Genomic DNA, 24,713 nt, shown 5'->3' on the forward strand with positions numbered 1-24,713 from the left:
ACAGGGATACAGTAAGAGGGACAGGAAAAGATGAGTGATTAATGGGAAAGAGAGAGAGGGATGAAGAAGTTGAGTCATCTTCTTGGTTGGAAAGCAGCTATAGTAAGAATGGGAACAGAGTGAGTGCTCTGAAAGTGGCAGCAGTAGGTGGGGAGCTAGAAGGCTTCTCGTCCTAGCATTGTTGCCACGGGACTAAAGGAATTTCAGAGGCACCACCATCTTCAGATGACATAAGGAGATGGAAAGGAAGAATTCTTTGAAAGAAGAGAAACAGCTTCCATGAAACACACTGGAGAAGGGAGAGAGGGAGGGAGGCCAGCAGTGAAAGGTAGGATAGGTTGGAAGGATGAGATAATAGAACAGGAACCCTCCAGGGGCCTGGGTTTTAGGTGGGGGATGGGCCCATGTAGCAAATATAGAGATAGTTTGGGGAGAATCAGATGTTGGCATTGCCGTTCAGAGATCTGATCTGTCAGTTTGTTGGATGGGCCCCTGAGGATAACAGGCTCAAAAAGAGGAAGGAAACATGGAGGGGTGGTTATGCTAGACTGTGTATGACTACAGCTGTGGCTTTCTGGTTCACTGCTCCAGTTCTAGTGCTAATTAAGTCGGTAGTCACATCTTCAAAATAGAAATAAAAAATGAAGGCCTATTCTCATCAAGAGAATGCTATGTAACTGTGCTGTGTTTTTCTAGAATTCGTTCTACTTTTTTTGAATGGTCCCACGGGCTGGATAGGTGTAATACAAGCTAACTGGTATTTTAATTACAGGTCACTAAGCAGTTTTGAATCTGGAGAATTTGTTGAATGTACTGAGCAATTAGAATTGTTACCAGGAGAAAATATCAATCTACTTGCTGGAGGATCAAAAGAGAAAATAGGTATTTGAAATAATAATCTTAGAATTAAGTATTTTATAGACAAGTTGCTCAAGATATTTGATTTAGTATTTCCTGGAAAATCTGGACATTTTTGTACATTTATTTTGGGGCCAAATTCTATGTAAAGGAACATCTTTAGGTCTGTTTTACTTCTATTTGATTTGGCAAATGAAAACAGTTTAAATAAAATTAAACTAAAAAAAGGCTATTATAAGACTTGGAGATTTATCTAGCCACATTTGAAAAAGTTTAAGTATTTAGTCTTTAAGCTAAATATTTTTCTTGACCTCTTAATGTGGTTCATTAACTTCCTTACCACAACTGGGAATATTCTGTAAAATATTATCCTAAAGTTAGTATTGTGAGTAGTTTGTGTGTTAGCTTTGAGTTGCTAGATTCAGTAAGGTTTGCAAAGTAGGGCTAGATTTGTCCCTTTAAATGTAGTGGTTGATTTACTGATTTTTGAACTACGGAACTCAGTTGTTTTGAGGCAGGTCTGAGATATAATTTGAATGTGGACTATAAGTTTTATATAGCTATTAGAAATGCTTAACCGTAATGTTCAGCTGCCTGAATTTAAATATGAAAGAATGTATTCATTGGTGATAACTTTTTAATACTGTCAAAATATTTTATCACATATTAAAAGCATATTAACTTAATGGATTTTATTTAACTTCTGTAGATATGAAAAAACTGCTTCCTAACATGTTAAGTCCAGATCCAAGGGAACTTCAGAAATCTATTGAAGTTCAGTTGTTGAGAAGTTCTGTTTGTTTGGCAACTGCTTTAAACCATATAGAACAAGATCAGAAGTGGCAGTCCATAACTGAGTAAGTTCAATCCAAAGGGGGTTAATGTGCACTATGTCTTGCTATATGGTAAACATATACTTTGGGGGCGGAGTCAGTTACATGATCACTTCAGTGTTAGTCATGATAGCTTCATTTTAGTTGTAGAAGTCATACGATACATGAATGCCACTTGGCAACATACGTAGAGGTTGAAACTAAATAAACTGTAGAAATCCCCAGAAGCCTGTCTTGACTTATGTCATTTTACTAGAGGGAAGGCATTTCCTCTTCCTTCCTCCTCTTTGGATGCCACTGTAGTACCATCTTACCAAACGGTCTTATCCTTTCAGTGATTATGCAGATTGGAAAATCTCATTTATTGATTGACAGTGAATATTTTGTTTCAGGAATGTGGTAAAGTACTTGAAGCAGACGTCCCGCATAGCTATTGGACCACTGAGACTTTCTACTTTAACAGTTTCACAGTCTCTTCCAGTTCTAAGTACCTTACAGCTGTATTGCTCTTCTGCTTTGGAGAACACAGTTTCGAACAGACTTTCCACAGAGGTGTGTATATGTGTATCCTTATCAGGGTATTCTGAACATTAACAGGCATTCGTGTAGAATTTTTTTTTTTTTTTTTTTTTTTTTTTTTTTTTTTTAAGATTTATTTATTTGAGAGAAAGAGAGAGCTTGGAAAAGGGGCAGAGGGAAGAGATGATCTCATGCAGACTCCCTGTTCATCATGGAACCTGGCGTAGGGCTCAGTCCTGTGACCTATGAGATAAAACCAAGAATCACACCCAAGTGATTGAGCCATCCAGGCGCCCCAAGATTTTTTTTTATTTTTAAAGTAGCATTTATAGCATTTGTTGGACAAGCTAGTAAATCAAGAAATCTAAAAGGTCATTTTCAGGCACATTTTCATTTCAGGACAGTGTGACGCAGATGGAGGAACCCAAGATACATCATTTCAAGGATGGCTAATTGGTTATTTTTTCTTTTCTTTTCTTTTCTTTTTTTTTTTTTTTTTAAGATTTTATTTATTTATTTGATAGAGGGAGATCACAAGTAGGCAGAGAGGCAGAGAGAGAGAGGAGGAAGCAGGCTCCCTGGCTGAGCAGAGAGCCCGATGCGGGACTCGATCCCAGGACCCTGAGATCATGACCTGAGCTGAAGGCAGCAGCTCAACCCACTGAGCCATCCAGGCACCCTATTTTTTCTTTTCTTTCTTTCTTTCTTTTTTTTTTTTTTTTTTTTGAAAGAAGGGTTGGTGTATGTAAATATATTTTCCATTGAAAGATGTTATAAATTTTAGATTTGATTAAAACAAAGACTCTCAGGGGCACCTGGCTGGCTCAGTTGGTAGAGCATGCAGCTCGTGATCTCAGAGTTGTGAGTTCAAGCCCTGTGTTGGGCTAAGAACTTACTTTAAAAAAAAGAACTAAATAATAATGAAGACACTTCATCCTCTTCCCAGATAGGGTAAAGTTTAACCAAAATGGGCCCTTCCCAAGGGAATTGTAGTCTTTGAGAATCTGCTTACAAAGCAATAGTTTAATGTTTCTCTGTAATTCAACTTCTGCTTTATATTAAATATGCTATGTTTAATTTTTTAAGAAGTGCTTTATTGATAAGTATACTGATAAATTGGACTTTTTTTTCCCCCCAAAGCAAAGATTTTGCCCTTAGAGTGTCTTAGAGTGTCTTTCCTCTTGTGATTAGGAGATATTGAAGATATCAATAAATGAGTTTAAGAGATGAGCCTGGAGCAGCTGGCTTATGAGGGACCCAGCTTACCTCAACCTACAAACACATAAAGAGGCTGTTTACATTAAGTAGTTTTGGTTTTTCTCTGGCAGGATTGTCTTATTCCACTCTACAGTGAAGCTCTGCGTTCATGTAAACAGCATGATGTGAGACCGTGGATGCAGGCATTAAGATACACCATGTACCAGAGTCAGTTGTTGGAGAAGATAAAAGGTAATTAGGTTGTTTTTTTTTTTACTAGCTTTGATTGAGATGTAGTTTACACATTTTAAACGTACAGTTCCAGTTTTGACACATCTTCATCAGTATAACCCTCAATACGACCAAGGTAGAAAACATTTGTCTTATCCCAAAAGGTTTTCTAATGCCTCAGTCACCTCTGCCATCTCTCCTGTTCCTGGACAACCACTGATTTGTTCTCTGTCACTTTAGATTAGATGTGTCTTTACTAACGTTTTATATAAATGGAATCATGGAACTCTCTTGTGTCTGGCTTCTCTGGTTCAGCATTTTATTTTTAAGGTTCCCCTATGTTTTGTATAGCAGTACTATGATCCTTCCTGTCATTGTTGAGTACTGTGCATTTTGTGGATATACCGTAATTTATCTCTGGGTCTTTTGGTGGATATTGGAGTTGTTTATTTTAAAATTTGGACTACTGTATAAAGCTGCTATGAAGTTCATGTACAGGTCTCTGGGTGGACGTATATTTGTGTTTCTCTTGAGTAAATGCCTCTGAGTAGAATTGTTGGGTTATATAGTTTAATGTTAAAAATAGTTTGGCATTGGGGCGCCTGGGTGGCTCAGTGGGTTAAGCCTCTGCCTTCGGCTCAGGTCATGATCTCATGGTCCTGGGGTCGAGCCCCGTATCGGGCTCTCTGCTCAGCAGGGAGCCTGCTTCTCCCTCTCTCTCTCTGCCTCTCTGCCTACTTGTGATCTCTGTCTGTCAAATAAATAAATAAAATATTAAAAAAAATAGTTTGGCATTTTCTTAGAAAGTGTTTGGACATTTCTTCTGGCATCTACATCCTTGTAGTGCTGGTCTTTAATTTTAGTCACTGGCACCAGTGTAATAGTAGTACCTCATTGTGTTTTTATTTGCATTTCCCTGGTGATTAATGAGATTAAGCATTTTTTTGCATGGTGACGATTGTATGTCTTACTTTGTTAAGTGTTTCCATCTTGCCCATTTTTAATCAAGTCATAGACTTGTTTGTTTGTTCTGGATACAGATTCTTTGTCAGATACAATGTATTGTGAATGTTAAGTTTTTAAACACTCCAAATGAATACTTAGAGAAGTAGTACTTGTATAAATATTAGTAGGTCTCTCTTTTTTGTAAGTAGGATTGATTGATTGATTGATTTTGTAGATCTCATTTTTAAGAAAGAAATGTCTGTCATGTTAAAGAGATGCTAGCAATTTACTTTATTGCTTAAAAATGGAAAAATTGACAGAATTCTATAGAATGTTAGTTGAAAAATAGCTAAGCTTAATATATTTGTGTATTAAATTTCAAGTAAGGTTTTGTTGGCGTATGGATTTGGGATTGCCCAGTGATTACTGGGAACTGTGACTCACCTGGACCCTCCTTGCCATATACCCTTGTTTGGATTGTTAGCCCAGCATTTGCAAATGGAAGGACCTTAGGGCAAGTCATTAAATTTCAGAGGCACTTTCCTCTTCAGTTGAGGATATTGCCTTGCTCAGGAGATTCTTTTAAGGATTATAGGAAATGAGGCAAGGCATATAAAAGCCCCAGCACAGAGGATGGTGTATAACAGGACTACAGATATCTTTTTTCCTCATCCTTCCCTTATTGAACAAGTTTTAAAATTGGGAATACCAAGTCAGTAACCCAGTGGTTTTATTTGGAGACACAATTCCACTCCTCACTTTTTTCCCCCTTCTTCAGCAAGTGCTTATGAAGTATGTGCTCGAAGTTGTGATGTAACAGTTAACAAGACAAGCCTGTTTTCTGCATTCCAGGGACCACAGGGATTCTAGCGTCTAGCAGGGAAAACTGAACTCAAACAAGGGACAGCATTATGGTGTGCTGAGTGGAAGTGCATGTACATGGTGAACGTACAATGAGGGTATGAATTTAGTCCTAGGGATCAGTCAGAACAGGATTTGAGGAGGAAGTAATATTTAAGCTGGTTCCTGAGGGAGGTAAGGATGAGATGGAAGGCAGTAGACTGGTTGGAAAATAATATGTAAAGGCCAGCAGGCAATAATGAAGGATTCCTAAGGGAGAGTGGGAAGAGAGGAAGTAGAAGGAGATTGAGACTGGAATGAAATGGAAGGCATCAGTGCCTTTCAAGGCAAATTCGGGAGTTGGGGTTTTGTCAGAGGTGCAGTGGGAATCCATCAAAGGGAAGTTAAGTGTTAAAGATTTAGTTTTGTATAAGATGATTTTAGTTGAAAGTTGGAGAATGAACTAGAAGAGGATAACACTTAGGGGTCAGAGGGACCGGCTAGGCTTAAATTCCTGCTAAAGTACCCAAGGTTGTGGCAGTAAGGATAGAAAAAAATATGATATGATATGATATGAGGGCTGTGGGTAGAGTCTTAAGATAACTGGCAGGCACCTGCTTAGGTAGCCAGGTGGATCATGTGCCTTTCCTTGAGAAAGGAATAACAGAAGGAAGTATAAGGTTTGGAGGGTGGTAGAAAATGGATTCCACTTGACACAGGTAAAAAGTGTCCTTGAAATACCTGAGTGTAAGTGACCGGTAGGCAGATGGGGCTCAGATGTCAGGTCTGGCTAGAGATAAAGATTCAGGAGTCCTCAGCATTCATATGGTAATTGAAGCTACAGGAACAGATGATACTGTCCAGGGAGAACATGCCGAGTGGGAAGAGTAGAGAGTCTAGGGCTGACCCTGAGGACTAGGAGTTTTAGCGGATGGGTAGTGGATGAGAAGGGGACGAAGGATTCTTCAGAAATTCTCCCAAGAGAATGGTATGAGAGGGGGGCAGAGGGTACTTCCACAACAAGAGCAAGTTGGTCTAGCTTTTTCACCACACTTTGGCTTATTCTCTTTAGTTAGAAGATCTAGGAACTGAAAAACAAATTTCTTACAGTGAATGATTTTTACTTTGTCTGCTTCATCATTTGCTTACATTTATTTCAACAAACGTACTGTTTATTATATGCCAAGCTGTGTGCTAGCTGCTAGGGATTTAAAGATAACGAAAAATGGGTTATCTTTATTTAGGGAGTTGGTAGGGAAGGGAAAATGGAAAATGGCTGGGGAAGAACTTTTGGTCATGTTTCCATGCAGTCTGGGTTAGAGCAATCAAGGACTAATGCAACTTTTTTCCCCCCCTCCAGAACAAACCGTTCCAATTAGAAGCCATCTCATGGAATTAGGTCTAACAGCAGCAAAATTTGCTAGAAAACGAGGCAATGTGTCACTTGCAACAAGACTGCTGGCACAGTGTAGTGAGGTTCAGCCCGGAAAGACTACTACTGCACAGGATTTAGTCCAGCATTTTAAAAAACTATCAACTCAAGGTCAAGTGGATGAAAAATGGGGGCCTGAACTTGATATCGAAAAAACCAAATTGCTATATACAGCAGGTTAGTAAAATGAACTGTGCTTAATGTATGAGTAAAATGAAGATCCTGTGTTTGAAATATGTATGATGTAAGGCAATAAAAGATTATATTTTTCAGCTGTGGCAGAATATTTGGATCTTGAATAGTAAATTACTTCTAATCAATTTATAACCTTTGTAATTTGGTGCTTGAGAAAAAGGTGATTTTGTTATAGTATATCAAAGTAATGCTCCTAGAGATCATTGATTACCACTGAATTTACAATGTTACTTTACCCTGAAATACTGTTAATAATTTGCAGATAAGGCTTCTAAGGGCTGGATTTTGGTTTTCTGTAGGTCAGTCAACACATGCAATGGAGATGTTGAGTTCTTGTGCCATATCTTTCTGCAAGTCTGCCAAAGCTGAATATGCAGTTGCCAAGTCAATCCTCACACTGGCTAAATGGATCCAGGCAGAATGGAAAGAAATTTCAGGACAGCTGAAACAGGTTTACAGAGCTCAGCAACAGCAGAACTTCACAGGCCTTTCTACTCTGTCTAAAAACATACTTGCCTTAATAGAACTGCCATCTGTTAATACCATGGAAGAAGAGTATCCTCGGATTGAGAGCGAATCTACAGGTAGGAGTTCTTTATTTTATTAGCTTTAACATACCAGCTTTAGAAGTTACTTCTCCATTATTTTAAAGTTTATAATATTATGCTGGCCGTAATTTCCCACAAAAATTGTTTGCATGGAAATTTAATGTATTATACTGTCTGGAAGTAACTAAAACACATTTGTTTAGTGTCTAATGCCACTGTGGAAGTCACCTAACTACTCCACAGGCTTTTCCCAAGCCACAGTGCTTTTATGGACTTAGATGTTTTTGCCGGCAAGAAAGTCTGACTGCAGATACCTGAGTTCCTCCTCACACTTGAAAGAGCCGGAAAGGTACACAGTAGTTGCCTGGGGTCTCCTTGGCTGGTAGAGCACAGAAACTCAAGCAAAGATGAAAGTTTCACATTCCGACGCTGGTGGCAGTAATAGAAAACTACTTGACAAATAGGGTAATTCATTCAGTGTGAGTGTCTGTTCTGTTCAGGTTTTACAGAGTGGGACATAGGTAACCTCTTTGCTGATGAGAATGTACTTTGATTTTGGTTTTTATGAAGCCTAGGATTCTAATTACTTAGGTTAGTCTTATAATATTTTATAAAATTATAACTATAATTATTTTATAATTATAATCTATGTAATTCAAAGTCTTAATATTCATAAGGGGTGTGTCCTGTGATTATTATAAATCTTATATTGGCAAATGGCATTATAGCAGGTGGTTTCTTCACTCCTAAACTGTGAATAAAGATATTTACTTCATGAATTTCTGACTGAGTGAGATTGTATAGTGATCACCTATGTATTATTTTTGCCAGAATGTTCAGTCTTAACCTAATCACAAGGAACGAGCCAGTCATAACTAGAATTTAAGACGTTGTACAACACATGTGATGCCTGAACTGTTTTATATAAGGTTCAGTGTCATGAAAGATATTTATATGGTTTACATGGTGATAATTTAAGCTGCCTTGCGAAGCTGAGTGATGATTTCAATATATTAGCCTTTGAGGAAAGCATAATAAAGATGTGTTTTTGGATCAAATTTTGTACTGTAATATTCTGGGACGTAGAGATAGCTTACAGATAATAAAATTCTAAAATGTTGGTAGGAATGCCATTTGAAATTTATGAATGTAACATTGCTGAGTCCTTTCGTTTTTCTTTCTTTCTTTCTTTCTTTCTTTTTTTTTTCCCCCCATTATGGCAGTGCATATTGGAGTTGGAGAACCTGACTTCATTTTGGGACAGTTGTATCACCTATCTTCAGTACAGGCACCTGAAGTAGCCAAATCCTGGGCAGCACTGGCTAGTTGGGCGTATAGGTGGGGCAGAAAGGTGGTTGATAATGCTAGGTATGTATGTTGAAATGTGTAATTTATTTAATACATTGCAAGATAGAGATTTGAAATGTCTGCTGACATGTTTTGGTAGCTTCACATGACAAGTGTTGGTAGCTGGAACCAGTGACTTGTTTATTTTTATAGTCAGGGAGAAGGTGTTCGTCTGCTGCCTAGAGAAAAATCTGAAGTTCAGAATCTGCTTCCAGACACTATAACTGAAGAAGAAAAAGAGAGAATATTTGGTATTCTTGGACAGGCTGTGTGTCGTCCAGCGGGGATTCAGGCAAGGAAAACATCATATAGTGTTTGGGAGAATTGGTGTCAAGATCACTTTTTTAATTCATTGATTTTGGGGACACCTGGGTGGCTTAGTCAGCTGGGCATCTGCCTTTATGCTCAGGTCATGATCCTTGGTTCCTGGAATCGAGTCGCACATCAGGCTCCTTGTTCAGCAGGGAGCCCACTTCTCCCTATGCCTGCCACTCCCCCTGCTTGTTCTCTCTCTCTCTGACAAATCAACTCTTTAAAAAAAAATTACTGATTTTGAAGAGGCTGATCACATATACTTGATTACATGTTGAATGGAGGTTAGGCAGGTACTCTTACAAATCAAAACTTTGAGTTTTAAGATGAAAGTGAGTTATGATACTTTTCTAAGGAGAATGTATACCTTGAGAAATCTTTTCCTTAAGATCCTGTTAAAATAGGTGAAATTTATTTTATGTGAATTAAATTTCTCTTTTAATTATTGTTTTGATCAGAAATTAGGTTCTTAACACTAGCTTGGGACCTTTTAAAGCACATTTGTGCCTGAATACCACCCCAAGTACTCTGAGTGTGGACATGGGTGTATGTATTTAAGCTTACTAGCTGATTCTAATTCATAGCCAGAGTTGAAAACTGGTAGACTAAATGAGCTGTAGGATTTATTCTCTCTCAGGTCAGAGTTGTGTTAATTCTAGAATGTTAGAGCTATTGAGATTTTAAGTAGACTTTAAAAGCTTGGATTTTATTTCGTAGGCTAACGTGTACTGACTCATCTTGCTCTAGACCAGCATGTATCAGTGTCCTCCAGAGCTGGCGTTGTGTATGTGCCCCTTACTGTAAAGAGAGTAAAGGCTGTTGGGAGTGAATTTGGTATACATTCAAGCCTCAAGCTTTTGAACAGATTACATTTAATGTTCTGCAGGCAGAATACTGTATTGTAACTTAGAAGCGTTTAAAGTACCAAAAAGCAAAGTCTGAAATCCTTCATTAGCTACTTTAGTAAATATATCTTACAGAGGAGCATAATGACATTAATTTAGGGTGTGTGAAACTAAATGAAATAATTTAATTTTTCATAAGCAAGAAAAATGCTTTCATAGGATAGGAAAGTCACGTACCCCCTCCCCCCCCTTTCTGTTTGCTTTAAAAAAGGTAGCATTTTATGCCCAAATTTTCTTCAGGATGAAGATATAACGCTTCAGATAACAGAAGGTGAAGATAATGAGGAAGATGACATGGTTGATGTTATCTGGCGTCAGTTAATTTCAAGCTGCCCGTGGCTTTCAGAACTTGATGAAAGTGCAACAGAAGGAGTTATCAAAGTATGGAGAAAGGTCGTAGATAGAATCTTCAGCCTATACAAGCTGTCTTGCAGCGCCTATTTTACTTTCCTTAAACTTAATGCTGGTCAGGTAGGTAGCATGACATTGGGGTCTAAGAGGATGTATTTGACATTTCCTTCCTAGCAGACGAAAACAGTATTCTTATTTTTGCCTTTCACCTTCCCCCCTTAGATTCCTTTAGATGAAGATGACCCCAGGCTACATTTGAGTCACAGAGCAGAGCAGAGCACTGATGATGTGATTGTGATGGCCACACTGCGCTTGCTCAGGTTGCTCGTGAAGCATGCCGGCGAGCTCAGGCAGTATCTGGAACATGGCTTGGAAACAACACCTACTGCTCCGTGGAGAGGTAATAGTCTGAATAAAAGGTTTCAGGAACAATTATTTCTGGGTAGGATACATAAGACAATTTTTTAAAAATTGCAGTTTCTTTATGTTTATTATTTTAATGTGTTATAGAGCACCTACATTAGTTGATAGGACACCAGGAACTGCACATTACATTCTCTCCTCTCCTACCTTTCAGAGAACTAGAAGGTTGACAGGAGCGTTAATGGATACAAAATGAATTTTGGAGACAGTGGTGAAAATAAGTTTCAAAAATTGTAGTATGCCCTTTGTTAAAAATTATCTCTGTCTTTACAGGCATTCATAGAAAATACAGTTTGCCAGAACATTGTTGAATTGCTCTGCATTTTGATTATAGCTCTGTACCCTAACCAGACTTGCAAATCAAGAACTATTGTTAGGGTTCTTTGTTATCACAGGGAGAAATTTGAGGCTCTTAGAACTGATTCTGACACACATCAGGTTTTATGCTTTTGCATCTACTGTGTTGACAGTTTTTAATAACTTTATCCTTCTTTCTTATCCTGAAGGAATTATCCCACAGCTTTTCTCACGCTTAAACCATCCCGAAGTATATGTGCGCCAGAGTATTTGTAACCTTCTCTGCCGAGTGGCTCAAGATTCCCCACATCTCATATTGTACCCTGCAATAGTGGGTACCATATCACTTAGTACTGAGTCACAGGCTTCAGGTATGGAATATTAAAATACTGCTACGTTAAGTATAAACTATTCTGCAGATAATGTCTGTTAGGTAAAAATTTTTTCAGCTTTCTGTTACAGAGTTGATGGAGTTTTTGGTTTTTTCAGTAATAATAATTGTCATTTATTGAGGTAGTTACTGCTGTGTCCAGGACTAGGGCATGTGCTTTACACATGCTCTTCATGTTCACAGTAACCCATTTAGGCTTAGAGAAACTGTGCCAGTGCGCACAGGTTCACCGATGAGCTGAGTAAATGGTAGATAAGGATGAAACCAAGCGTTAGGTTCTGACTGCGAGAAGATGCTTTCTTAATTTGTTGAGAATTGTTATTTATTTATTTTTCATTATCGTCCATTTGCTTAAAATAGAAATATAAAAGCTTACCTGTGGCAAGGGAAATGTCCATGAGATTTGGTTAATTCAGTGCATGAAAAGCAAATTAGTTAAGTGAGTGCTCTGGAGTTGAATAGATAACCAATGTTTTCCTTAACTCAACATACGCACATAGGGGAAACATCCAAAGCCTACCTAATTCTTCCATTTTCTTATAGGAAATAAGTTTTCCTCTGCAATTCCAACTTTGCTTGGCAATATTCAAGGAGAAGAGTTGCTGGTTTCTGAATGTGAGGGAGGGAGCCCTCCTGCTTCTCAGGATAGCAATAAGGATGAACCTAAAAGTGGATTGAATGAAGACCAAGCCATGATGCAGGATTGCTACAGCAAAATTGTGGATAAGCTGTCCTCTGCAAACCCCACTATGGTGTTACAGGTATAAAGCACAATTTATAAGCTTTTTAAACAATTTTTATTACATTTCTCCCTCCCCTAAAAAACAACCTAAACAAAACATGGAAATGATACCTGAAGAACAAAAAGGCTTTTAGAATAATTGAAATTGGCTTTACAATGCAGGATTGGTTTTATAAATGTGTATTTATAGAATCACTAGTCAAGGTTCTCTGATCGTATAATGAACAAAAGTTGCACACACTGAACATGTAATTTCTAGTGTTGGCAAGACTGCTGGATATGAACTTGTAGATGAGCATATCTGGATGTGCTGTTTGTGCAGGTTCAGATGCTTGTGGCCGAGCTGCGCAGGGTCACTGTCCTCTGGGATGAGCTCTGGCTGGGAGTTCTGTTACAGCAACACATGTATGTCCTGAGACGGATCCAGCAGCTGGAAGATGAGGTGAAGAGAGTCCAGAACAACAATACCTTACGCAAGTATGTCTTCGTACACTTCTATTCTGAAGATGAAGCTGCTCCCAAACCCCTTTATAATGTAAAATATACAAAACACAAAATTTCTTATTTTAACCAATTTTAAGTTCAGTCGCAATTTGACTACTCTGAGTACCCCATGTAAGTGGAGTCAAAGGTATTTGTCCCTTTGTGTCTGGCCTGTTTCACTTAGCATGTTTTGAAGGTTCGTGCATGTTGTAACACATATGACAATTTCCTCCCTTTTAGCACTGAGTGATACTCCATTGTATGCGTATTCCACCTTCTGTTTAGCAGTTGTCTGTCGATGGACATTGGGTTCCTTTTACCTTTTGGCTATTGAGAACGGTGTTCTGTGAACATGAGTGTACAAGTGTCTGTTTGACCCCCTGTTTTCAATTATTTTGTATATGATCCAGTAGATTTGCCTGGATCATATTGTTACTCTGTTGTTAACTTGGAGGAACAACCAAACAGTTTCCTGCACCAGTTTACGTTCCCACCAAAAATGCATGAGTGTTGCAGTTTCTCCATATCCTTGCCAATATTTATTTATTTTTTTTTTAATATAGCAGCCATCCTAATGGATGCAAAGTGGTATCTCATTGTGGTTTTGACTTGCATTTCTCTAATGACATGTTGAGCTTCTTCTTTTGTGCCTTTTGATCATGGGAATATTTTCTTATATGAAATGTCTATTCAAGTCTTTTCCCCATATTTGAATTGGGTTGTTTGGAGGTTTCGTTGTTGTTGATTTAGGAGTTTGCTCTGTATTCTGGATATTAACCCCTTTTTCAGATAAATGATTTGCAAATATTTTTTCCCATTTTGTGCATTCTTTTAACTCTCTTAATAATGTCTTTTTTTTTTTTTTAAGATTTTATTTACTTATTTGACAGAGAGAGAGATCACAAGTAGGCAGAGAGGCAGGCAGAGAGAGAGGATGAAGCAGGCTCCCTGCTGAGCAGAGAGCCCAACATCGAGCTTGATCCTAGGACCCTAGGATCATGACCTTAGCTAAAGGCAGAGGCTTAACCCACTGAGCCACCCAGGCCCCTAATAGTGTTTTCTGTTGCATGGAAGTTGAGTTTGATATATTAACCCCATTTTTCTGTACTTTTTCTTTTATTGCCCATGCTTTGTGCCATATTCAAGAAGTCCTTGCCAAATCCAGTGTCCAGAAGCATTTCCCGTATATTTTTTCCGAGAGTCTTAGGTCTTAAGGTCTTTGATCCATTTGGGGTTATTGTTTTTTTACATAATAGTCTAAAGAAGGTAAGGGTCTGACTTCATTCTTTTGTGAGTGGATATCCAGTTTTCCCAGTGCCACGTGTTTAAAAGCTGCCTTTTTGTGGGCTGGACATTTTACAATACTGTGTTTATTATTTTTTTTTTTTAAGATTTTATTTATTTATTTGACAGAGAGATCACAATTAGGCAGAGAGGCAGGCAGAGAGAGAGGAGGAAGCAGGCTCCCCACTGAGCAGAGAGCCTGACGTGGGGCTCCATCCCAGGACCCCGAAACCATGACCTGAGCCAAAGGCAGAGGCTCAACCGACTGAGCCACTCAAGCGCTCCTATAATGCTGTGTTTATAAGTTATTGTGCTAATATTTTATTTATTTTAGCTTATTCTTTTATACTGTTTATTTAACAGTAGATGCATTTAAACTGTTCCATGTTTGTAAAACTCTTTATGTCTTCCTGGTCAGGGAAGAGAAAATTGCAATCATGCGGGAAAAGCACACAGCTTTGATGAAGCCCATTGTGTTTGCTTTGGAGCATGTAAGGAGCATCACTGCAGCCCCTGCAGAAACTCCTCATGAAAAGTGGTTTCAGGATAACTATGGGGAAGCAATTGAAAATGCTCTTGAAAAGCTGAAGACACCATCAAATCCTGCAAAGCCTGGAAGCAGCTGGATTCCATTTAAAGAGGTACAGAAAAATCTCAAGAATGCCACTAAAATGGGAAATTCCGTATGAAATACAAAATTCAAATATGGGGACTCTCCTTACTTGGAATGTGAGAGATTTTGTAGGTCCATGGAAGGCAGCTTATGACCAATTTCTAAGGAATGTGGGGAAAGGTATTTTCTTCATTTTGAGAATTTGGGAGCAAATGGGCCTGGGGGAGCAAACTTTTATGTATAAAGGGTTCACACTAGGGAAGGATATACTGTAAGAAAGTTGTTGATGAAGGGGTCTGGCCTTGACCTAAATATTGATGACTTGCTTTATTACCTTTATAAAAGATTATAAAATTTGATCTTGTACCTATGTAGCCTTTCTTAGGGATTCTGACAGACCAAATAGTCACATATAACAACATCAATATTTATAAGTAACTGAAAAATCAGTTCCCCATAGGCTGATTGGCATGATTAGTCAGTGGGATGATTAGCATATTTGAATATTTGAGAATCCTTGTCTTTTTTTTTTCCTTGAGATTTTATTTATTAGAGAGAGAGAGAGACAGCACTAGAAAGAGCAAGCAAGTAGGAGTAGGGGGCAGAGGGAGAAGGAGAAGCAGGCTCCTGATGGAGTAGAGAGCACAATGTATGGACTTGATCCTAGGATCCTAGGATTCTGACCTGAGCCGAAGGCTGACACTTAGCCCACTGAGCCACCCAGGCACCTGAGAATCCTTACCTTTTATGTTTTGGGCCCCTTAGTCTGTATTTACTTTGGTTTTTATCTGGTATAGCAACAGCACCATTATTTAGGGAGCCTATTTATTACCTTGTAGCTTTTTCTTATTTTATCCTTTCTTTCTCTATCCCTTAACTTTATTGCTCCTGATTTCCTTACTTTAGCAATGAGAAAACTATTAAAAGGTATGGTGTAGAAACAAAGAGGACATCTGACTTTAGTAAATGCAATCTAGGGAAACTAGAATACTAAATTCATAGAAATAGCTAGAAGCACAAGACTAGAACCCTAATGTGAAGGATGAAGTTTATTATAGGAGTCCTAGCCAAAACTTGTTTGCTTGCATTCCAAGAGCAGTTTCTTGCTTGTTTGTCTCCTTTTCAATAAACTAAGAAAACCAGAAGAAGAGGTAAGAGAAAGAAGTACTTAAAAAAAAAAGTTATTGATGTATTTTTAAGGGATGTATTGTTTAGTTTCTGCTTGTTTTTAAACTTCATATAAATGAGATCATATATATACACATAGGTCTATATGTGTATTTATATATGTGTGTGTGTGTGTGTGTGTGTGTGTGTATATATCTGTTTATTACATAATGGGTGGGTCAGCATTTGGTTTTTATGATTCATCCATATTTTGTATACAGCTGAACATGGAAAGATGCTACAGTTTGTCCATTGTGTCCTATCCGTGAATACTTGGAGTGTGTCCAGTTGTCTTTTTCCTTTTATGGAGCAAAGCTCACTGAGGATTGATAAAACATTTTTCACATGAGAGTGGAGCTCAGAATTAATTCTGGTGCACATTATTAAGTTAGCTGCAAGTGGGGATACAAACTGTACATGTGATTTACTCCCTATTTGTAATTAGAAGGGGTTCTAGTGTTAATTCTGCATACTTCAAATGGTCAGAGCTCTAAATTGTTACCAGCTTTTCAAGTGGCTACCAAGGGTGTGTCTACTTGACACCCAGAAGCTGTCAGTTTTATCTTTTGCTCTATTTTAAGAAGAATTGATTTGTCTTGGCATTGATAAAACGTAGCTTAACGTGGGAAATTAGCTTGCTACCAGCCCTGAATTTCGTGATCACAGCAGTGCTTTCCTTCCATCTGTTATGATTGCATCGGTTGTTTAGACAGAGAAAAAGAGCTAAGTCTGAACAAAGTAGGAATCACGTAGATCATATTAGCACACCAGTTATTTCCTCTCTTGGGATGGCCCACGTATATAGCATGAAATTAAATGTAGGAACTACAATATGCGGTATCTGTATTGGTATTTTAAGTTTATTTTTATGCCAAATTGAATGTGGAAGAAAGTAAGTGTTGTGGTGATAATGTAAACCTGTTTTCCCCCATCTTATAAATATAGATAATGCTGAGTTTGCAACAGAGAGCACAGAAACGTGCAAGTTATATCTTGCGTCTGGAAGAAATCAGCCCATGGCTGGCTGCCATGACAAACACTGAAATTGCTCTTCCTGGAGAAGTGTCAGCCAGAGACACTGTCACAATCCACAGTGTGGGCGGAACCATCACCATATTACCTACCAAAACCAAGCCAAAGAAACTTCTCTTTCTAGGGTCAGATGGCAAGAGCTATCCTTATCTTTTCAAAGGTAGGATTTAAAAGAAGAGCCTTAATTTGATTATGAATGTTTTGTGTATGAGAGGTTGGTTCCAGGTAAATAGCCTGGATTATCTTGTATCTTTCCTGATTTTTGAATGGAAGTGGTTAGAGGCTATGTAATAAGATTTTCTATTCCTTATCTTCTCTTTGCTTAAGAGCCTATGTAAGCGGAACTGACGTACAGCTAATAATGCTGGCGTCTAATACCTTGTGACTGAATGGAATGTTCTCTCATGCTCCCGTTATGCTTCCTTGGCTCTCAGTTCTTGACTGCTGCTGTTACTGAGAGGAAACAACAAGGGTGATATATTTGTAACCCCATCCCCACACCATTTGGTCACCACTCTAACTACTTTAAATTTTGTTTGCATAGGATTAGAAGATTTACATCTGGATGAGAGAATAATGCAATTCCTGTCTATTGTGAATACCATGTTTGCTACAATTAATCGCCAGGAAACACCCCGTTTCCATGCCCGACACTATTCTGTAACGCCACTAGGAACACGATCAGGACTAATCCAGTGGGTGGATGGAGCCACACCCTTATTTGGTCTTTACAAACGATGGCAACAACGGGAAGCTGCCCTACAAGCACAGAAGGTTGATAAATTCAGATATACGTGTACTTTTATTTGAATTTCCAGAAAAACATATATTAACCTCTTTCTTGTTCTATGAAATACTCATACGTTTTCTGTACTTGAGCATTTTGGTAAATTTATAAATGTTCTAAGAACAGACTTTTGAAATACCTAGGAAAGTGTTTCCGAGGCATATTTAAATAACGTTTTAAGATGCGGAAATGGTGACATTTGGTTAATCTTATTCTAGACAAATACAGGGGGAGCAGGTAGGGTGGTATTGTGGTGGTTAATCAGCAAGCTGATATTTCACATCTTAGTGATTTTTTTTATTGGGCTTACTAGGGGTCTTTTATTTTTTAATGATTGTATTTATTTGAGAGAGAACAAATGGGAGAGAATGAATGGGGGGGGAGACATAGAGGGAGGAGAAGCAGAAGGGAGGCCATGTGGGGCTCCATCATAGAACCACCGCACCACAGGATCTCGGGATCAGGAGCCAAGAAGAAGGCAGACACTTAATTGAGCCACCCAATGCCCCAGGGTCTTCTAAATTAAATTTACAGATAAGAGAGCTTTGACAACCAGTTTCTTTTAAGTTTGTAAAAAAGAGACAACCTTATATTATAATTGCTGTGATGTCATATTTGGTGCCTGTGAAATTTATGATTTTGATTTAGACTAGGGATTTAATTTAGAATTCATTCTAGCTAAGCATCTGGGTGCTTAGTATATATGCCAGGAATAGTACTAAGTGCTATGGAAATAAAGATAAGTTTTAATACAGTCTCAACCTCAGAAGTCCATAGCTAGCCAAAATAATTAATGAGGGTAGGTATGGGAAGGAACAGGAGTTTGAAAGGAGTCAAATTTAAAAAATAAGCACAGGAGACTGCAGAACAGTTACTGAGCATTAAATGAGAGATGGGAATTAGAGAGGAGCTATATAAATTTTTCTCTGAAAACTGTTAATTTTATGTTGATGATTGAGTCATACCAGTGAAGAATGAAATTTGTGCATAAATGATAAATTTTCAGTAGAATTATGTGTTATAAAGAAGAATGTAAATGTTGAGTTTGAATTGAAGCTCAAGAAAATAGAACAGTGGACCACATTTTCAATAAAGTGGTAGTACTTAATTAAGAGAAAGGTTGTAAGAAAGATGCATAGTCCAGAAGAATTATCTATTTGGTCTGTGCAGGTTGCCTGGGAAGGTGGAGAATATCATTCAAAAACCAGTTTTTAAAGGCGCCTCGGCTGTTCAGTCTTTAATGTCTGCCTTCGGCTCAGGTCATGGTCCCAGGATCCTGAGATCCAGTGCCACATTGGACTCCCTGCTCGGTGGGGAGTCTTATTTCTCCCTCTGCCTCCCCTTCCCCCCCAAACTCATGTTCTCTCTCTCACTCTGTCTCTCAAAAATAAATAAATAAAATCTTAAAAAAAGAAAACCACAAACACAGTTTTTTTAATATTACTTTATAGTCAGAGTAATCTTTTTATATTTATATTTAAATAAAGTTGATGTTTTTCTTAAAAAAAATTTTTTTTAAGGCCCAAGATTCTTACCAGACTCCTCAGAATCCTGGAATTGTACCTCGTCCTAGTGAACTTTATTATAGTAAAATTGGCCCCGCTTTAAAAGCAGTTGGACTTAGTCTGGATGTGTCCCGACGGGATTGGCCTCTTCATGTAATGAAGGCGGTATTAGAAGAGTTAATGGAGGCCACTCCCCCAAATCTCCTTGCTAAAGAACTTTGGTCATCTTGCACCACACCTGATGAATGGTGGAGAGTCACACAGGTATGTGTTTTGTTCTGGGCTATGATGAGTATTCCTGTTCCTTTTCTCTGCTTCTTTTCTAATCTCTGTTGTTCACCTTCCTCCTCTTCCCCTTCGTCTCACTGCAGACTTGGTAGTTCTTACTTCAAGTCTTAAATTATGTTTATTTTCTAAGTCATGGCCATGACTGTGTGAGGACAGAACAGAGGGGATTATGGATGAAATGAAGAGTAAAAGCTTGAGAAAGGAAAAACTAGGGTGGCTGAAAATAGTTGTGTTGTTTTTTTATTAAATCCAGTATTCAAATACTAAGTAGAACCAACAGGTACCACAGTGTTGTTGCTGCTCAGTACAAAGCCTCTGGGACCAATTGCAGCATCCCTGAGGAGTGCTATTTAGAAACAAGTGGGATTATGGAATTTTGTAAATTTTAGAGCATCAAGTCCAAGTTGGAAGGAAATTTGCTGATGGTGTTACAACTTGCTCTCCTCACCCCCTCTCCCCTCTTGTTTAGTCTTATGCCAGATCTACTGCAGTGATGTCTATGGTCGGATACATAATTGGCCTGGGAGATAGACATCTGGATAATGTTCTCATTGATATGACGACTGGAGAGGTGGTTCACATAGATTACAATGTTTGCTTTGAAAAAGGTAAAATTAAATTGGACTTTTACATTTATGTGAGGGTCACATATTTTTGATGAAAGGACAAAAATATAACAGTTTCTCTTTTCAAGGTAAAAGCCTTAGAGTTCCTGAGAAAGTACCTTTTCGAATGACACAGAATATTGAAACTGCCCTGGGTGTAACTGGAGTAGAAGGTGTTTTTAGGCTTTCATGCGAGCAGGTATGCTCTTTCTCTTAGACCTCTTAATGTACCTGTTAAATTAACAAATCCTGTGGAATGAAAAATGACATTTGAGCAAGGAAACTTGTGGCAAAACCTGATTTAAAACACCTCTGAAAACAGGTTCTACACATCATGCGGCGTGGCAGAGAGACTCTGCTGACATTGCTGGAGGCCTTCGTGTATGACCCCCTGGTGGACTGGACAGCTGGGGGTGAGGCGGGGTTTGCCGGCGCTGTCTACGGTGGAGGGGGCCAGCAGGCTGAGAGCAAGCAGAGCAAGAGAGAGATGGAGCGAGAGATCACCCGCAGCCTCTTTTCTTCCAGAGTAGCTGAAATTAAGGTGAAGGCAATGATAAGTGGTCACCATCTTTTTACTAGTGTTAACATGTCCATCAAAAAGCTGGGTAAAGCTATCTTTTAAAAAATATTTTTGGAAGACTGTCATGAATATACTGAAAGGCCAGTGAAATAGGACAATTTGATGTCTTGTTAGTAGGAAATGCTTCCATACAAAGACAGATAATTACACTCTAACTCGTTGGAGGTGGGTCCATGATTTAAAAAAAAAATTACACCTTTTTTAATATATTGAAATGTGTTTACCAATGAGTATTATAGGCGTTTTATTTACTTGGGTAGTCTCCCCTCAGTCTTAATTTTAATATCATGTTAGCCAGTGATGCTAACACTTAATGTTGTGTGGCATGGTGTTGTGAGATTTGAGTCTTAGTTTATGGCTGTGTGAACTTGCAGTGGTTATCGTTATTTGTAAAATATATGTGGCACCATCACCCTCAGTGTTTAAGTAAGAGATTTAAATACAAAAATATATATAGGGGTGCCTGGTTGGCTTAGTGGGTTAAGGCCTCTGCCTTTGGCTGGGTCATGATCCCGGGGACCTGGGATTGAGCCCCGCATCGGGCTTTCTGCTCAGCAGCGAGTCTGCTTCCCCTTCTCTCTCTCTCTCTGCCTACTTGTGATCTCTGTCAAATAAATAAAATCTTAAAAACAAAAAAGAAAAATATGTATAAGATGTCCATCTAATGTGATCCTTGTGGCAGATGTCATCATGTCTCACAGTTCACCCTGTAAGAATTTCCCTAATCATAATTATTTTTTCATAGGTGAATTGGTTTAAGAATAGAGATGAGATGCTGGTTGTGCTTCCCAAGCTGGACAGCAGCTTAGATGAATACCTAAGCTTGCAAGAGCAATTGACAGACGTGGAAAAACTGCAAGGCAAACTACTAGAAGAAATAGAGTTTCTAGAAGGAGCTGAAGGAGTGGACCATCCTTCTCACACTCTCCAGCACAGGTTTAAAAGTGTTGAACACTTGTTTCTAAATATATGCCATTAAGGAGAATTTTCGTATTTGTGTAAACATTGTCAATTTGAATTAGCATTATTACAGCAGTTTACATAAATAATAAAACCTCTCCCAAGGACTGCAGTTCTAAATTATTAATACATAGAAATTCACTTAAATTTTCTGCTTTATTATATTTGATTGAAATGTTTGAGTAATTATGGGAGATAAGTGGATATAGTGGGTTAGAGTATGAACTTGGTTTCAGAAAACCTGAGGTTTGGGTTTCTCTCTACAGTTTGTGTCTGGATTCTTATTCATTAGTAAAGTGGCAGTTATTTTGCCTATTTTGCTGTATTAAGCATTAAACTAAAGAATGATCTAAGTGAATGAATCTTGTACAGTGCAGGTGCTTGGTAAAGGGTAAATATGCAAATGCCACACACTGCATGAGTCTGTGAAGTGTCCATTGTTTACACTAAAGATAACACCTGGCAGGTGTGGTGGGTTTTGAAAATGTTTTATTTAAAATGTGAGTATAACTGAGAGAATTATAGGAAAAACCAGAGAAGTAAGGGACATTTGAGCAGTGCCCTTAAGATTGAAAAGGAGCTTACCAGGCAGTCCCAAGTATGAACAAAATCAAGGTTATGAAAATATATAGGAGGTAGAAGCAATTAAAAAGATTTTTCCCTCTTATTAGGTATTCTGAACACACTCAACTACAGACTCAGCAAAGGGCTGTTCAGGAAGCAATCCAGGTGAAGCTGAATGAATTTGAACAGTGGATAACACATTATCAGGCTGCGTTCAATAATTTAGAAGCAACACAGCTTGCAAGTTTGCTTCAGGAGATCAGCTCACAAATGGACCTTGGTATGGGTTGATTTATCTTAGATACACATGTTGAGCATGTGAGTTTTGTATTTGTTTATGTGTGGGGTTCTGGTTTGTGCTTCTTTCAATGACTGCTGGTTTGGAATCGTTTCACCGTAATTAATAATCGTCTTTTACCAAAAGGTCCTCCAAGCTATGTGCCAGCGACAGCCTTTCTACAGAATGCTGGCCAGGCGCACTTGATTAGCCAGTGTGAGCAGCTGGAGGGGGAAGTGGGTGCTCTTCTCCAGCAGAGGCGCTCGGTGCTCCGAGGCTGTCTGGAACAGCTGCATCACTATGCAACCGTAGCTCTGCAGTATCCAAAGGCCATATTTCAGAAACATCGAATTGAGCAGTGGAAGACCTGGATGGAAGAACTCATCTGTAACACCACAGTAGAGCGCTGTCAAGAACTCTACAGGAAGTATGTTGGTCACACTTAATTTTCTTGACTTCTTACGGGATTAGATGCAAAGTTGTGTTCACATTATTATTATCGTGTGTGTAATATTTCATTTTTCTGAAAGAAGTGGTTGATGGATGGAAGCTGAATTGGGGTCAGGTTTTTTCTTGGTTTTAAGAGGATTTGAGGTCATGTTTTCCCTTATAAGATGTTGTGGTTTTCCTAATTAATTACAATGTATCCCAGTGTCAGAGTGATGGGATTGGGGTAAAGAGGGCTAACCTCAGTTGTGCAGTCCCTCACTAACAAGTCGTCTTGGAAAGTTACTTGAGCTCTTGAGACTTTCTTATCTGTAAGAATGGAAATCATGGTTTCTACTGTTTAGGGTTTGAGAATCAAAGGCAATATTCTCTAGTGTAAAATGGGAACTTTCTTTACAAGCAGGAAGTGGTTACATTGTAAACAAGCACCTCTCTTTCTGCGCAGATACGAAATGCAGTATGCTCCCCAGCCTCCCCCGACGGTGTGCCAATTCATCACCGCCACAGAAATGACTCTGCAGCGGTACGCAGCCGACATCAACAGCAGGCTTATCAGACAGGTGGAGCGCTTGAAACAGGAAGCCGTCACTGTGCCTGTCTGTGAGGATCAGTTGAAAGAAATTGAACGTTGCATTAAAGTTTTCCTTCATGAGAATGGAGAAGAAGGATCTTTGAGTCTAGCAAGTGTTATTATTTCTGCTCTTTGTACTCTTACAAGGTGAGTTAGCCAACTTCGTACTGAGACCATTTTGTTGTCCTGAAAACACTCAGACTTACTGAGATAGCCTGTGCCTCTTGTTTAATACCAGACTTAAGCATTCTCTTACTTTTGTTAATACCAGACTTGAGACATTCCCTTACTTTTATTAGTCTTGCCCACCATTACAGGCACTTTATTTCCTTTCTGAGTTTGAGGTATCTGCTTTTCTGTGTAAGCATAGCTTAGGAGGTTTCACTGTACAAACCTTGTTGCGTTTAGGCGTAACCTGATGATGGAAGGTGCTGCTTCAAGTGCTGGGGAGCAGCTGGTGGATCTGACCTCTAGGGATGGAGCCTGGTTCTTGGAAGAGCTCTGCAGTATGAGTGGGAACGTCACTTGCCTGGTGCAGTTACTGAAGCAGTGCCACCTGGTGCCCCAGGACTTAGACATTCCGAACCCCATGGAAGCTTCTGAGGCAGTCCACTTAGCGAATGGAGTATATACCTCACTTCAGGTGAGTGCTTTTAAATGAGCTTACAGTTGGTAAGTTTGTTTTAGATACTGAACATTGTACTTCTTACTGCTGGTTCAGAAAAGCAAAATTTTTACTTTTCTCCTTTAAATTTTGCTGCACCAGTCACGTAAAGATCAGTGTGAGGTTTGTAGCCAGAAGTTGGTTACCATTGTGTAGGTTTGTTCTTAGTACATGGCATTAAACCTCTAGGAGAATATTAAAATATATTTCTCACATATTTATAGGAATTAAATTCAAATTTCCGGCAAATCATATTTCCAGAAGCACTGAGATGTTTAATGAAAGGAGAATACACATTAGAAAGTATGCTTCATGAGCTGGACAGTCTTATTGAGCAGACAACTGACGGCGTTCCCCTACAGACTCTAGTGGAATCTCTTCAGGCCTATTTAAGAAATGCGGCTATGGGACTGGAGGAGGAAACGCACGCTCATTACATCGATGTCGCCAGGCAAGTGAATGGTAGCTGTGACGGAGCCGGGGAAACCAGATGACAGGTTCTGGGCTACGTGCTACAAGC

General features: G+C 38.8%; 1 protein-coding gene across 2 annotated transcripts in view; it reads left to right on the forward strand.

Annotated features, from left to right (window-relative positions):
* SMG1 (SMG1 nonsense mediated mRNA decay associated PI3K related kinase) overlaps window positions 1-24,713 on the forward strand; it is an 83,845-nt gene that overhangs the window by 37,947 nt on the left and 21,185 nt on the right. For both annotated transcript variants that reach the window (XM_082714866.1, XM_082714867.1), the window contains exons 26-51: window positions 773-882; window positions 1,568-1,715; window positions 2,084-2,243; window positions 3,539-3,659; window positions 6,784-7,032; window positions 7,350-7,634; window positions 8,822-8,966; window positions 9,099-9,237; window positions 10,403-10,633; window positions 10,736-10,913; window positions 11,443-11,604; window positions 12,168-12,385; window positions 12,689-12,843; window positions 14,552-14,774; window positions 16,859-17,105; window positions 17,490-17,719; window positions 19,253-19,501; window positions 19,995-20,133; window positions 20,220-20,329; window positions 20,453-20,671; window positions 21,456-21,646; window positions 22,342-22,514; window positions 22,659-22,938; window positions 23,404-23,676; window positions 23,938-24,172; window positions 24,418-24,644. In XM_082714866.1, coding sequence (XP_082570992.1) covers window positions 773-882; window positions 1,568-1,715; window positions 2,084-2,243; window positions 3,539-3,659; window positions 6,784-7,032; window positions 7,350-7,634; window positions 8,822-8,966; window positions 9,099-9,237; window positions 10,403-10,633; window positions 10,736-10,913; window positions 11,443-11,604; window positions 12,168-12,385; window positions 12,689-12,843; window positions 14,552-14,774; window positions 16,859-17,105; window positions 17,490-17,719; window positions 19,253-19,501; window positions 19,995-20,133; window positions 20,220-20,329; window positions 20,453-20,671; window positions 21,456-21,646; window positions 22,342-22,514; window positions 22,659-22,938; window positions 23,404-23,676; window positions 23,938-24,172; window positions 24,418-24,644 — 5,097 coding nt within the window. The remainder of the gene's footprint in view (window positions 1-772; window positions 883-1,567; window positions 1,716-2,083; window positions 2,244-3,538; window positions 3,660-6,783; window positions 7,033-7,349; window positions 7,635-8,821; window positions 8,967-9,098; window positions 9,238-10,402; window positions 10,634-10,735; window positions 10,914-11,442; window positions 11,605-12,167; window positions 12,386-12,688; window positions 12,844-14,551; window positions 14,775-16,858; window positions 17,106-17,489; window positions 17,720-19,252; window positions 19,502-19,994; window positions 20,134-20,219; window positions 20,330-20,452; window positions 20,672-21,455; window positions 21,647-22,341; window positions 22,515-22,658; window positions 22,939-23,403; window positions 23,677-23,937; window positions 24,173-24,417; window positions 24,645-24,713) is intronic.

Source organism: Mustela nivalis (assembly GCF_964662115.1).
Source record: "Mustela nivalis genome assembly, chromosome: 19".
NCBI lineage: Eukaryota > Metazoa > Chordata > Mammalia > Carnivora > Mustelidae > Mustela > Mustela nivalis.